Source organism: Oncorhynchus masou, chromosome 19 (assembly GCF_036934945.1).
Source record: "Oncorhynchus masou masou isolate Uvic2021 chromosome 19, UVic_Omas_1.1, whole genome shotgun sequence".
NCBI classification, from domain to species: domain Eukaryota; kingdom Metazoa; phylum Chordata; class Actinopteri; order Salmoniformes; family Salmonidae; genus Oncorhynchus; species Oncorhynchus masou.
Window position 1 is genome coordinate 26,570,724 of NC_088230.1, and position 15,377 is coordinate 26,586,100.

Here is a 15,377-nt window from a genome sequence, read left to right on the forward strand (position 1 = left end):
CTCACCTGTTGTTCCTGTCAATTAGAAACGCAATGTCAACCAATGAACCAAAGATGCGCGAGGGAGGGCCGAGCCAACTCACTCACAGTCACACACTTAGCAGCCGAGGAGTGTGAGGAAAGACAGCTGTGAAAACAACAGCTGGAAAATGAGTCGGAAGCACAGTAGCATTTGAATAATGTAGACAATGTTCGAGCACAGTGTATAATTTGCCAAAACAAAATCTCATATAAAGCCGGTTCTACGCACAACCTACACCAGCATATGCGAACTGTGCACCCAACTGTGAAGCTAGCTGTAGCGGAGCTTCGAAATATCATGATCTGATGATTCCATATATCCAGTGGAAACTTCATAAAAACAGCAGTCTGTCATGAGCCACTGGTGCTGGAAACTCTGAATAGGCTAGTTGATACAATGTTGCAAGTTCGCTAGGAACAAGTCAAGACAGATAGAAAGGGGTGCAGACAGGCAGAGTAGAGATATGTGTGATTGAAAGATCCATCACTTATCAGGATAAACAAAAACGTTATTCTTGAAATTAAACTGTTCCACGAAAATGCGCATATAACAACAATCATAATTGGCACGTAGAAATGGTAGGATACATTGTTATCTTCCACAACCTTGAAACTCACGAGCTGCCTATGGTCTTTCATATTAACACCCGAGGTCTCGTGAAAAAACGTGTTCACCTATGGAAATCAAAGGCCCATCCAACTGATTCGTTCTAGCGGCCCTACTTGATTGTAGTCTAATTGGGTGGCCCAGCCTAACCGAAGCATGCACAAGCATTTAGAGTCCGTTCTCATGGTGTTTTGTGATCTTCGGCAGTTGTAGGGAAGATACATCTTTCAAACACTTATAAACCTAAATTACATCACTATCGGGAAACTGGGCTCTGAACAATCGAGAATAGGTCTACCATATAACTGTTATGTACAACAGCAATACAATTAAGTTGAATCCGATTTGCACATTCAGAAATGAGACCATCCTTTATAATGAACGGGGGACACCTTTTCAAACGTTATGTTCTTGGTTAGTGATTAACGAATAGCTTTATTCAAATTCTTCAAATCGTTTGAACGTACTGGAGAATTTAAATTTGGTAGGTGGTTTTGGTATTCATGATTTGCGGGGAATGTAGTGCAAAAACCCAACTATTGGATATGAACGAATGAAAACTGTATGACAAATACACTACATATACCAGCATAACAATCATTAATTGCGCATGCCCATTGGCTCAGAATTTGACGTCATGTTGGATGTCATCAAGGAAAGAATTTGTCAACGACATTGGCAGAAGGAAATACGTGTCCGAATCTACTATCATCTGGTTGTATATACTAATTAATATAAAATGATTTACTAAATTAATTTCAACTAACAATCGGCCATTACAGGGTCTGCGATTTGGATGCTGTTAAGACTCACATAGGCGAAACAACTACGCCATTTGTTTCTAATCTGAATTTTCCTTGAGGTATCGTTAGTCCGAGAAGAACGGCCCAGTCACAGGAACTCTGATTGTTGTGCCCTCTGATAGCGAAAACCACAGCTTTCTCGTTTTTATAGCGAGAAGATATTGTGAACGGAATGGCTTGTGGGGCTACTTTGAAAAGGACTATGGATTTCGATCCATTGATTAACCAGGCGTCCCCCAAAAGGAGGAGATGCGCCCCAATGTCTCCAGCCGCGTACACCTCATCACCCCAGAAATATCTGCGTATGGAGCCCTCGCCATTTGGAGAAGTGTCGTCCAGACTCACAACCGGTTAGCAACATTTCATAGCTACTAGATTTGAGGCAGGCATGGGAATTTATTCATGAAATGTGTTGTTAGCGTACCTTCGTGTGAAGTTAACTGACAAATCGTTAGCTGGCTAGGAAACTCAATTGGTTTAACGTTACAACTAGTAATTTACATACTGATAAGCTTGTAAACACTGCATGTGTTGTTGGCTAGCTTGTGGTAGCGACAGACATACTAACTGTCCATAAATGTTGTTTGCTAGCCACTTAGCATGACAGCTAGGTCGGTCATAAACCTTCAACCAACAAACTAAGCTAACTACTGTAGCTAACGTTAGATATTTTAAATGAGCATCATTTTACATTTAGCTGAAACACTTTACCAGCAACATAGGATGATGCCATGTCACCATATTTTGGCAGTATAATACTCTTAACATGGCTAGGATTGGCACACCCCTTGTTCTCTCAAATGGCTGTGCACAGGAACTGCCTCGGGAGTGTTTGGGATTGTGTTCTCATTTGCTAGGGAAGTGGCTAACTAGAGTTTTACTGCTTCTCTTCTCAAATTAAGGTCATATTGTGGTTAGTTACTTTAAGTATAACTACACTAACAAAGTATATTACTAGAGTATGTTGTGCAAATGATATTTGGAATAATTTAACTTGCCCTAACCAACTATTGCCCTTGTTCTCCAATCCAGAGCAAATCCTGCACAATATCAAACAAGAGTACAAACGGATGCAGAAGCGAAGGCACCTGGAGAACAGCATTCAGCAGACAGAGGTCTGTTGTCCCCTGGAGTCACAATCGCATAGCTCCATCCTTAGTGGATCCAGTCTGCCAGGTATGTCCAGTCTGCCAGGTATGTCCAGTCTGCTTTTACTCAGGAAGGACATCTTAGGGTCTTCAACTGGATACCATTGGTTGTCCCACAACAATTTCTATCCCTTTTGTTAGCTTGCAGTTGTATGCCCCTTGGCTTCATTTAATGTCAGAATTATTTTAGGGTAAGTGGTTTTGCGAACGTTCTCCCTGATAATATACTCATTCTCCATACAGGTACTATCTCCCCATCTAGAAAAGAGCAGCCTCTGTTTACCTTGAGACAGGTTGGGATGATATGTGAACGACTGCTTAAAGAACGAGAGGAGAAGATAAAGGAAGAGTATGATGAGATATTGACAACAAAACTAGCAGGTATGTCGGAGAAACTTTCTGTGACTTGTTTTCTGCAGAAGAAGGTATGGCACACTCCATTTGTCTGACCTTTTGCTCTTTCTGCAGAGCAATATGATGCTTTCGTTAAGTTCACTCACGATCAGCTAATGCGGCGATTTGGAGAGCAACCTGCTAGCTGTGAGTAACAAACTTTATTAGCAACATGCCTCCCCTTGATAAACACCCCTGTCAATTCTGTACCATGCTGAATGTTAACCTTTGTTTCCATTAATCTGTATTTATAGTTGCTCTCTCTCCCTCTCCAGATGTTTCCTGAGTGAAACCCGATGTTTGATGGAATACCAGTTTCCCCTTTTTTTTTTTTTTTTTAAATCGCTGAAAACTCCTCAGCTGATTCTCTGCCAACTGTATTCTCCAGGGACTCAGTGGGTCTAGTTGAACTCGTAGCAGTGCCATCTCTCCTGTGGGCACAGGCTGCCTCAAACTTCTGTCAGTGGCAACTACGTTCTCTTCCTCTGGAATTTGGTATGTGTCCCAAATGGCACCCAATTTCCTGTATTATAGTGCACTACAAATGATTAGTGCCCATATGGCTCTTGTCAAAATTAGTGCACTATATAGAGGGAATATAGGGTGCAATTTTGGATGAAGCCTTGGCCTGCTCCTGGCAACACATCTGGACCTCTGCTACCTATTATTCTACCAGTGGCCTGTTTTCATTGCTGTATTGATATTTATTCAGGGTTTTTTCTGATGCCTTTTTTGTTAGTGACCTGCCATTCCCAACTCTGCTAGGCTTGTCACAGATGTTTGTGCTCTTGCCAAGGACAGCAATGAATAACAAGTTGGCATTATAGCCCAAACAGACTGGCACAGGCTGACTCTTCTGCCAGTTTTTGTTCCATAAATGTTTGTTGCAAAGATGCCACATTTTTTAGCAAATCAACATGCATCTTTGCAGGGGTGGTGGTCACAACAAAATAAATCAAAGAAGCTTCTGGCCTAGACTCCAGAAGAGAACATCCTGGCCTTTTATCAGTTGTGGTTAGATTGTACTGGTAAATGACTATGTACATTATGTAGTTTTGCTTGACTTTTGTTCACCATGTAGATTAATGGACTTGGGTTGGGAAAAGCTAAATAATAAAAGCTATACATTAAAGGGTGTTCTGATTTGACATTGTGGTATTTTTTATAAATTGTAGTTAACATCTCTGGCAATGCATAACAGTTCAGATTTATTGCCATTAACATTGAGGGTCAACAAATGTATTTTGAATGTTCAAAACAGACGACCCAAGACTGTATTATAGATAATGACAGCTACAACAATGACATGATTGTCAGCTGTGTATATACATTTAGTACTGTGACAAGTGGAATGACTGACAGCAGTAACACAGTCAACAAAAACAGGTCATTTCTTTGACTCAGCTCCACAGAATATTGAAGTGTATTTTAAAATCCCTTCCCTTAATTTCTGCTCCAGCATTAATAAATTAAAGTTCCTTGCCGACACTCTTAATCTATACGCAACAGAGGGCCTCGGGCAGGTCCAGCTCAGTGGTCAGGAAAGGCCATAAATGTTTAAGTTCTTCCAGGCCTCAAACAGTGATCAGTTTCTGCTTGGCATCATTGTCTGCTCTTGGAAGCTTGGTGGTGTCTTGTTTTGGGAGTCCATACAGGTATATGGAGATACACACTAGCATTGCTCCACTGGCAAAGTTAACAGCTGAAAGAAAAGAGAATGGTTACTGAAAACCTGCAATGGACTATAAATTCACTCAGCCAAAATATGTTGGTCAGATTCTTATATTAACACGAGTGTCAAAGCCCAGTGTCTGAACAGTAACTCATGATAGTCCCTGCCCACAGAGATCTGATTGATCAACTCACTTATCTGTAGCCCAAACAGAGCGACAGATGCCACAGTAGAGAGAACGATGGCGGCTGCAGCAGAGAAGCCTTTCATGATATTGTCTGTGTACTTCACCACCACTGATGTGTACAAACCACCCACACTGGCCAGAACTGGAAGGATAAAATAACAAATGTAACTTCAATGTACAAATTCAGGTTAGGAAAATAAAAAAACATCCCCAGGCATGGTAGAAAAGCAAGAAAACCTTAATTGCATAAAAATCTGCTTTGCTCTTTGGGGTTTTGGGATGGGTATCTATATAGCACTTTGACAACTGCTGCTGAAAAAAAAAAAACATGATTGTGTTTATGTATCAAGCTTAAAATTTGACTCACAAACTGCAAAGCACACCCAAGGCGTGTAACCGTAGAAGAAGCCTTTCTGTATAACCTGAGTACCCTCAGTCATGTAAACAACAGCGAAGGTGACCACGATGCCAGACAGGTACATCTGGATGTTCCGCACCCATAGGGATGTGTCTGAGCTCTTCAGGACCTTCTCAAAGTACACACCTGTTCAAACACAAAGTGACAGCATTAAATAACCTGCCATTATCATCATGTAATATTAAAGGTATGAAGATAATTAAGATACATTACCTGCAAATCCAGAGCAGAATACAGCGATAGCAATGGCCATGAACCCCCAAAAAGGGTTCTGCTCAACCTGATAAGATTAGAACATGTGTAACATCCTTATCAAATCCTTGGATTCTAAACAAGCCATTATGAACCTTGAATGCTGATTGGCTTATATCAAACTATATACCACAGGTATGACAAAACAAATATTTGTACTGTTCTAATTGCTTTGGTAACCAGTTTATAATAGCAATAAGACACCTCAGGGGTTTGTGGTATATTGCCAATATACTATGGCTAAGGGCTGTAACTAGGCCTTCCGCGTTGCGTCGCGCATAAGAAAATCCCTTAGCTGTGGTATAACTGCCATAGAGTGCATTCAGAACGTATTCAGATCCCTTCACTCTTTCCACATTGTTAGGTTACAGCCTTATTCTAAAATATAGATTTAAAACAAATTATCCACACACAATATCCCATAATGACAAAGCGAAAACAGAAAATAAAAACGTATTCAGACCCTTTGCTATACTGTTTCCATTGATCATCCTTGAGATGTTTCTACAACTTCGAGTCCACCTGTGGTAAATTCAATTGATTGGACATGATTTGGAAAGTCTATCTGTACAAGGTCCCACAGTTGACAGTGCATGTCTGAGCAAAAACCAAGCCATGAGGTCGGAGGAATTGAGCTCGAAGACAGGATTGTGTTGAGGCACAGATCTGGGGAAGGGTACCAATAAATGTCTGCAGCATTGAAGGTCCCCTAAAACAAAGTGGCCTCCATCATTCTTAAATGGAAACCGTTTGGAACAACCAAGACTCTTCCTAGAGCTGGCACCCAGCCAAACTGAGCAATTGGGGGAGAAGGACCTTGGTCAGGGAGGTGACCAAGAAACTGATGGTCACTGACAAAACTCCAAACTTCCTCTGCGGAGATGGGAGAACCTTCCAGAAAGACAACCATCTCTGCAGCACTCCACCAATCAGGCCTTTATGGTAGACGGAAGCCACTCCTCAGTAAAAAGGTACATGACAGCCCACTTGGAGTTTGCCAAAAGGCACCTAAAAAACCATGTGGAACAAGATTGTCTGGTCTGATGAAACCAAGATTGAACTCTTTGGCCTGAATGCCAAGCGTCACATCTGGAGGAAACCTGGCACCATCCCTGCGGTGAAGCACGGTGGCAGCACCATGCTGTGGGAATATTTTTTAATAGCAGGGACTGGGAGTCTAGTCAGGATCGAGGGAAAGATGAACGGAACAAAGTACAGAGAGATCCTTGATGAAAACCTGCTCCCGAGCGCTCAGGACCTCAGACTTGGGTGAAGGTTCACCTTTCAACAGGACAAAAACCCTAAGCACACAACCAAGACAACGCAGGAGTGGATTCGGGACAAGTCTCAATGTCCTTGAGTGGCCCAGTCAGAGCTGGACTTGAACCCAATCTAACATCTCAGGTGAGACCTGAAAATAGCTGTGCAGCGACGCTCCCCTTCCAACCTGACAGAGCTTGAGAGGATCTGCAGAGAAGAATGGGAGAAACTCCCCAAATACAGATGTGCCAAGCTTGTAGCGTCATACCAAAGAAGACTCGAGGGTGTAATCACTGCCAAAAGATGCTTCAACAAAGTACTGAGTAAAGGGTCTGAATTGTGTTTTTTTTATCAACTTGCAAACATTTCTAAAAACCTGTTTTTGCTTTGTCATTATGGGGTATTGTGTAGACTGAGAAAAAAAAACAATTTCATCAATTTTAAAATAAGGCTGTAACATAACAAAATATGGAAAAAGTGAAGGGGTCTGAATACTTTACAAAAGCCCTATATACCACACCCCCACGTGCCTTATTGCTTAATAAGATCATCAATGAACTCATCAATACACTTGACATGCCCATTGGCAAGGTCTCCCTTGTACAATAAGTATTCTGACATCAAATGGGTGTTTTTAGATTAATGCAGGTTAAATTTAAAAAATAATGCTAGAAAAATACCAAGGGTACCTGGACTTTAGTGGCCTCTGCAGGTTTCCACTGGACCAAAGCAACACCCCCACACAGCATGCAGACAGACAACCACTGCAGCCTGCTGAGAGAGCGGTTCAGCATTAGGACCATGCATAGGGCTGTGCACGGGATCTTCAACTGATAGGTCACCTTGGTAGGGAGATGCAGTGGAACAGTGAGCATATGAACCAGGAAGGAAGTAATACAAGTCAATTATTAATGTGCAGTTTTCCGAAGAAATCATTTAATTTCAAGTTAATACCTGATACACAGCTGCATCAAGATTGCTCAGGGCTATGAAGGCCATGTTATTCTGAATCGCATAGACCACAGAGGGAACACTCAGTTTCAGCAGCTCTTTTGGACACTGAAACACATGTTCAACTATGGATGCTTTTAACCTGCCAAAGCTGCCAGCTTCTCTGCAAGGTAAAAATTAAAACAAACATATACAAAAGTTGAGCAACTAGGGCATTAATTCTTTCAACAAAATACTCAATACAAGGCAGAGATTGACATTTAATGTCTGAAAGGCACTCCCCTATCGGGCAAGTCAGGAGTATTCTTTGGTTGCTCGAAGATTATGATCAGTTTAATTAAAGTAGCTATTTTCACCTACACACAGGAGGAGGAACAAATAGGACTACTGGAATACTTTGCATGTTGGTAATCAGTGTAACAAAAAAAAAAGATATATATAATCTGCCTAATGGGGCTACCAGAGGGCAAGGCTCAACTTACTTGCCCGGGCAATATGGCAAACTATTATGTCAATCCATTCAAGGGTATTCTATATATTTATTCAAGGCTGAGACCACTTGGATAGCAATCACTTGTTTAGTTTACACATGGATTATGGACATTATTTGGTCTGTCATGAAAACACAGGATATAGAATAGGTGGCAAAGCTGGGCCCTAGATAAAGCCTACTTACTTGGTCAACATCCCAAGGCTCAAGAACAATTTAATAACCTCTGTGACGCATACTGCTGTTGTAGAGAAGTACATAGCTGTTGATGATATGGTCCTTGTGTATCGTAATACCACAGTGTAAGTTGCTGCCACCATTGTCATCACTGACAGACAGTACACCTTGAACACCACACTCACTGGCTCTGTGGAGAGAGGACAGAGTCTTGACAGCAGAAAGTGTAAAGTTGACAGCAAGTAGGTCAGTGAGGCAAGGAACCAGAAATCACACATACTAGGCATGTTCACACTGCACCTTAGCCCAGGGCTAAGAGCCTACTTAGTCCTGGGCTAAGGGAGATTTTAGCCTGGGGCTAAGTGTGTTCACACTTGGAACATTCTAAAATGGGCTAGTACCAACCTTAGTCCAGGGCTAGTTGGCTCTGCTCAGGAGGAAGGTTAGCACTGACTTTTCGGGACTTGCCCCAGAAACACGATGCAAAAATAGCCAGTGTGAAAAGGGGTCAGAATAACTAATTTTCATTGTCCAATCAGAAAAGCTGCACGTTCACTTAATTTGCATAGGCTTGTGATGCCTCTGTAGCTATTTTGATAAGTAAATGTATACCCTTTCATCCTTCCATCTGAGGACAAAAACCTGACAAAAAAAACACAATACTTTCATCTGTGCAAATACATTGGTTGCTATGGCCAACAAAAACAGGTGTTATGCAGGCTGGCTAACATCTTCTCACATAGGCAGCTAGCCAACTGAAGCAATAAACTCCCAAGTATGGGTAGCAGGCGAGTGGGTGTGTCGAAAGTCTCCCAACTCTACAGCTGGAAGGGCAGCAAACGCTCAATATCACCTGTGTGAAGCTAGCCACAATAAGGAAGTCACAATAGTAGAATTTGGTTTTCGCATTAAAAATGAATGTCCCCCATTGAAAGTGATGCACACCTTTATTTAACTAGGGAAGTCAGTTAAGAACAAATTCTTATTTATAATGAAAGCCTACCCCGGCCAAACCTGGACGACACTGGGCCAATTGTGGGACTCCAAATACAGCCGGATGTGATACAGCCTGGATACAAACCAGGGATTGTAGTGACGCCTCTTGCACGGAGATGCAGTGAGTTAGACCGCTGCACCACGCAGGAGCCTTCCAAACAGAATCAAGCCATATTGTGCACCCATGAAATGGGGTATCAGCCTACTCGGTGACACCCACAGAACACAACTGAGTTTACACAAAGTAAAGCATACAGTGCAACTCTAAAACCAGTGTGAAATTAACCACATTAAGCCTATAATACGTGTCGACTGTTGAACTCATATTGGACAGTAGAGCCTAAGCTAGAGATTGTTCACCCATGAAATGGGGTATCGGTCTATATAAAGTGACACCCACTGAACATAACTGAAGAGTTTTCACAAATATTATGGTCAATGCACTTATTGGGGGGACTTTGAAAACGGTGTGAAACTAGCCACATTAAGTTCACTACTCAACCAACAGTGTATTTGAACATTCACCTTGCAATGTACAGCCTTACCTATGGATCTTAGGTCCACGGATATCAGCCTACTCGGTGACAGTATTTAACATACCCAATAATAAACAAATTGCAACAGAAATGTTTTATTCAGTATTTATTTAAAGAAACAAATTTCCAGAGAGAAGTAAAAAACAGTAACCAATTTGAGCCAATATAGGAGAAACTGACAAATTTGTCCCTGTTCTCTTTTTAATAAGACAACCGAGCCAGCTCCTGGAAAATACACAAATCAACATACACCCATGAAATATTTACAAGAAAATGTAGAATAAAGTAGATTGAAGAATAACAGTTCACCCATTTGGGCTTCTCTTCACCTATCAGGGCTGCCCCCACCTGCTCTTTACGAGCTGCAGGCTGTTCTACATTTTGTTCTCACCAGATTCTAATACTCTTGGTAATGTTGAGCAGTTGATTAGTAAAAAAAAAAAAAGATTGGTGTGGTAGAAAGGTGGCTGAACGTCCACCTCCCTGTCACACTGACCATCAAGGGTGATCCTGGGGCTGCAGATAACCGCACTGTTCACTTTACCCTGTAATCATATGGATATTTTAGGTGTCGCATTGATTACTAAATACTTTTCAACACATGCACACTTAAACATATATTGATGACATTTCTACCAATAACAGTAAATAACATACCCTGCGAGTCGGCTGAAAGTACTTATTTGCCTCCACATGGCTGAACTGATGGAACGACAGCCGCCGGGTGTCCAACCTTGCCTCTGCCCCCATGCTGTAATAATAGAGGTATTAGACACCTATAATTTCTGGTCTGGATAGTGCACAAGTGCAGAGAAAATAAGGAACAATCACATTCAATTCTAACATCTTACACTGTGGATCACAAGGCCAGCCATTGGAGGAGCAGGTGGTGCTGCAAGAGGGGGTCCTGCTGGGGGTGCACTAGAAGTAGTTGTCTTGGAAATCTGGCAAATCTTGCCTTCACTCCCATCCTGAAATGAATGCATTAGACACTTCATTTGACTGGACTATGCATAAATGCAGAAAAAAAGAGAAAAAAGTGATGATTAAAATGAGAAGTTATCTTCTTACACTTTAAATCCCAGCAGAAGTAGGCCTAGCAGCAGCCATGCATCGCAGTCTCTCAAACAAAGTGTCTGATCAGCGTGGCCAAAATTGCAATCCCATAATCATCACTCAGGTGTACTTTATTGTGGGACCAGGGGAACCAGTGGGAAGGCACAAGTCACACCTAGCTCCCATGCTTGGTCTTCATACTCCAATGCCAGCTGCTACTGGTACTTTGGATCCTTTACGACGTCAATGCGACGTGGGAAGTAATGTACAAAGACCTGCAAATAATTACATGTGACATTCCAGGGTTTTAGTCCTTTGCAAAACATGGTCGTGGAAATTGTGATTTTCACTTACGTCATTCCTTTATACTACTAGTAATGGTAATTAAGGATTTACTCAGTCCACTTGAACAGAGCATCATGGAGGAGTTCTTTAAACCTTTTCCCTGCCTGATCGATGGATGGCCAAAGGCAGGGACAAGGCCTTGTGGTAACACAATCCCATAAACATCTGCCTCCAGATGTGGAGCTCTGGCTCCAGGAGAGTGGACATGAAGCCAAGTCTGGTCAGCATGACCTGTGCTACCAGCTCGGTTTGACATGGGCACAATATTATCCACTAAGGCATGAAGATTAGAAATACCGACCACCAGGACAAACTAAGGAAATACATTTTTTGTAACAAACATTTTAGAAATGCATATCCTCAAACTAAATTAAGATTGTGGACTGTAGGTGTTGCTGTGAAATGCAAATAATAAGGGGGGAATAAAACCAAGTAACATGCAATACAAAAGAGAACATTCTTATTTCTAGTCTGTCAATTTTTTTAAAGCATTTAAACAGTTATGCAAATTAAAACAATTCTTGCCTCTTCACCCAAGATCTCTCAGCCATGGCAAGTGCGTCTTGTGGCGGGGGTTGTGTGGTGATTGGGGCCTATTGTTAGCTCTATGGCGGGAACCATATGCATACATGAAGTCTTGCATGATTGAAAGATGAAATGTCATTAAACATGATTTTGGGCTACATATCACTGACTACATGTCAAATCAAGCTTTACCACTTGCCCTATAATAAGAGTAGTATTTTGATTTAAGTAACAATTTTCTTACATGACTAAAAATAAATATTTTGAATGGGAATGTTACAATATAATGTTGAACATACTCTACAGGCATATCAAATTTCCAGACTTAGATCTCTGCTAGTTTTAAAGTTATGCCAATTTCTCTCTATAAAATGGATCATAGTAGGCAATCACAGCCATTCTTTTACGTGTAATCATTGCACATCCTGCAAATCACCAGCAGAGGGTACCAAATACCGTAGGCCTGTACATTTTGAATGACTAATAAAGAAACGAACTATTGATAACTGTCTACTTGAACAGAGTAAAACTGTAAATGAAGGTGAATTGGAGAGCCTATGGAACCATAATGGATGTTGCGCAGTGTGATCCTCATCTAAGTGTTGAATTTAAGCCTCAGGGTTGGGGTCAATTTGAGAAATTATATTCCAATTCAATAATTTAAGAGGTAGGTTCATCCATTTCCATTTACTTCTAAATAAGCGGACAAGGAGAAGCGATTTATGTCAAGTTCTCTCCATTTTGTAAATTCCAATCACTTCCTGAATTGACTGACTTCAATTCACATTGACCCCAACTCATGTCACGGTTAGAGCTACAAACATAAGCATTTCACTACACCCGCAATAACATCTGCTAAATGTGTATGTTACCAATACAATTTAATGTAGGCCTATTAAATTAACATAGGCCAACATACAAAGAGTACTAGTTACAACAAAATTGACCAATAACAAAAGCACCATTGACACCCTTCATACCTAATAAAGCAATGAGGCCTCTCTCCAATAATTGAGATCAAGCTGAAAGTAGCATTGCCAAGCTGAGTCAACCAAGGTATGAGTTCAACCAAAGTGTGTGTAAATGTTGTCCCATTTCTCTGGTTAAGGGGATACGACACCCCTTCCATTTTACAGGTAGGCCTATCAAATTAGAGATAGGAAGGGATGTTGTGTAACTGGAGGAGCACAAATTAAAGTCCTACTCCAGTCTCCTTTTCACTTGATTTACTTAAAAGGGGGGAGGGGCTTCTTATTTTGTTCCTCAAGCAAAGGGGGAGGCCGATGACATTAGCAGGCACCATCTGATCAACTCGGAATGCCCTGGCCTATTCTTTGAAGTCTGCAGTTGTGCTTTTTATTTTTTAAACAATTTTTCTTACATGTTTTTTTTACTCTTTAGTGTGTACTTTACTGTATCTATACTTATATCAGGCCAAGCGATTGACTTGATGCATTTTTGGCACATTTTTATTTTACCTTTATTTTACGAGGCAAGTCAGTTAAGAACAAATTCTTATTTTCAATGACGGCCTAGGAACAGTGGGTTAACTGCCTGTTCAGGGGCAGAACGACAAATTTGTACCTTGTCAGCTCGGGGATTCGAACTTGCAACCTTTCGGTTACTAGTCCAACACTAACCACTAGGCTACCCTGCCGCCCCAAGGCGGGCGTTGTGCTGATTTAAATGTGTAAAGGTGCATCACCATTAGGATAATATAGGTAATTAACAACTATGGCAGTCCATCATGGATTACATGGTCTTCGAAGCAGTTCGTTTTTCAAATAATTAGCTAAGATGCGAATATTTGTTTACAAACTCTACAGTTGTGTTCGGTGAGTGTCACCGAGTAGCATACCTTGTCCCGGACCTGCTGTTTTCCCTACTCTCTCTAACGCAAATTCCACTTGTGGCTAGCTTCACACAGGTCTCAATTTCCGTTGGTTTTCAATAATTTATTATGTTAACATTTATCCAGATATTACCATCCATGATAATGTTGTTGCATGCTTTTGCCTGGATCAGAAAAGTTGATGTCTCGTCCGTGAACAACATTCTCTGTGCAGGGGCAAGATCACATTTCGAAAGTGAAACCTTGTTTCCAAACATTCATTATTGGAAACAAAATGCTATGCTAGCAGCAAGGGGACCTAATATGCAAATAAATGCCTTGCATGTAACAAATGGTCGCATCAGCAAGTTACGTTTGTCCAGGGCTTTGGAATACACAAGTGTGAATCCAGGGATAAAAGCTTAACAATGCAGTTTGAAAAGGGCTGTGGACAGACACTTGACGTGATTCGTTATTTTCTGAATTCGTTTACAAAAACAATCTTTGCAGCCGGGGGATTGGTTTAGCAAGATCCACCTTGCTAAATCTGCACCTGGCTAACTAGCTAGCTACATAGCATTTGCGCTTCCATGATTCAGAGACGACTCTTTTCCGTTCGCAACATAAAAACACACTTTTTAACTTGCTAGCAAATAAATTCAAACTCAATAATATTACTGATTTAAACGCTAGCTTACTGTGTTTAGTTTCGAAACATTAAAGACTAGCTAGCCATCTAACGTTAGCATTACAAGTAGCTAAGAATTGCAAATTTCACTTACCGTTAGCCATGGTTAGCTAACTTGATTGTTATGGTGCGTTGTAAAATGAATGGGTATTTAACGTTGAACGAACCAGACTTCAAACCATTGTCATCGGTCTGCATCTAAGATGCATCCAGCTGCAGTCCCGGAGCCGAGCCGCCTGTCACCAAGCGAATCACAAATAGAACAATGAGACTGATTTTTTCACCGGATGTATAAATTTCAAGCATTCGCTTGATGTTTGTCAATTATATAATGGCAGTCCGCAAACCAACGTTAAATGTGCATGCCGCCAACTGTATTAATCTTTATTTAACTAGGCAAGTCAGTTAAGAACAAAATCGTATTTACAATGACGGCCTAACCCTGACAACGCTGGTCCAATTGTGCACCGCCCTGTGTGACTGCACATCAAATTCAGGAACTTAAACACCTGCTCCTGTATGCCCACTAACTGGGTCCTTGGATCCATCTGTGAAATGTAGAAATGGGATGCTCAACCTCACAACCTTACCCGAAAAGCTGACAATTTTTTTTACGGCATATATCCAAAAGCATCTCACCTGCCTCCACTAGTAAAGCACATACAGATGTTGATTTAAACGCATCAATACATATCCTTAAAGCTATTTACTGGATTCTGTCCAGTTTCTGAAGCCAAGTCTTCGCCGCCGTTCCATAAACGATACACCTGCAATCAATTGTAGTCCTGATCAGAGCTCTATAAATATCCATTAACGATGGTCTGTCAGCACCCCATTCGTAACCAGAGACCGAGGGCATAAGATTCACCACCTTCTTACACTTTGTTTCAACATGTATGACATGACCTTTCCATATATATATATATATCACTCATTGAACCATAGACCCAAATATTTGTACTTAGAAATCCTCCCCCATAGGCTGCCCATACAGAAACACCTGTATATTATCAGCAACTTTC

General features: G+C 41.2%; 2 protein-coding genes across 7 annotated transcripts; one reads left to right on the plus strand and one right to left on the minus strand.

The window, feature by feature from the left end:
• The first annotated feature begins 1,272 nt into the window (after positions 1 to 1,272).
• LOC135506074 (akirin-2-like) lies at positions 1,273 to 4,119 on the plus strand. The gene is made up of 5 exons (XM_064925468.1): positions 1,273 to 1,780; positions 2,463 to 2,606; positions 2,822 to 2,959; positions 3,047 to 3,118; positions 3,247 to 4,119. The coding sequence occupies exons 1-5, from the start codon at positions 1,603 to 1,605 to the stop codon at positions 3,255 to 3,257; spliced, it is 543 nt and encodes a 180-aa protein (XP_064781540.1). The 5' UTR covers positions 1,273 to 1,602; the 3' UTR covers positions 3,258 to 4,119.
• A 40-nt stretch (positions 4,120 to 4,159) lies between these two features.
• Positions 4,160 to 14,822, minus strand: LOC135506073 (CMP-sialic acid transporter-like). 6 transcript variants are annotated; one of them, XM_064925463.1, is made up of 10 exons: positions 14,450 to 14,822; positions 10,982 to 11,241; positions 10,762 to 10,881; positions 8,388 to 10,661; positions 7,715 to 7,874; positions 7,450 to 7,602; positions 5,462 to 5,528; positions 5,198 to 5,374; positions 4,838 to 4,972; positions 4,160 to 4,673 (listed from the first exon to the last, which is right to left on the minus strand). In XM_064925463.1, exons 4-10 carry the CDS (start codon positions 8,663 to 8,665, stop codon positions 4,546 to 4,548), a joined length of 1,098 nt encoding a protein of 365 aa, XP_064781535.1. In that variant the 5' UTR covers positions 8,666 to 10,661; positions 10,762 to 10,881; positions 10,982 to 11,241; positions 14,450 to 14,822; the 3' UTR covers positions 4,160 to 4,545. The 6 variants fall into 6 exon arrangements, with proteins under 6 accessions (XP_064781535.1, XP_064781539.1, XP_064781536.1 ...); XM_064925467.1 differs by lacking the exon at positions 14,450 to 14,822 and having other exon boundaries at positions 8,388 to 8,568; positions 10,568 to 10,661; positions 10,982 to 13,815; XM_064925464.1 differs by lacking the exon at positions 10,982 to 11,241.
• Between the last annotated feature and the right edge of the window lie 555 nt (positions 14,823 to 15,377).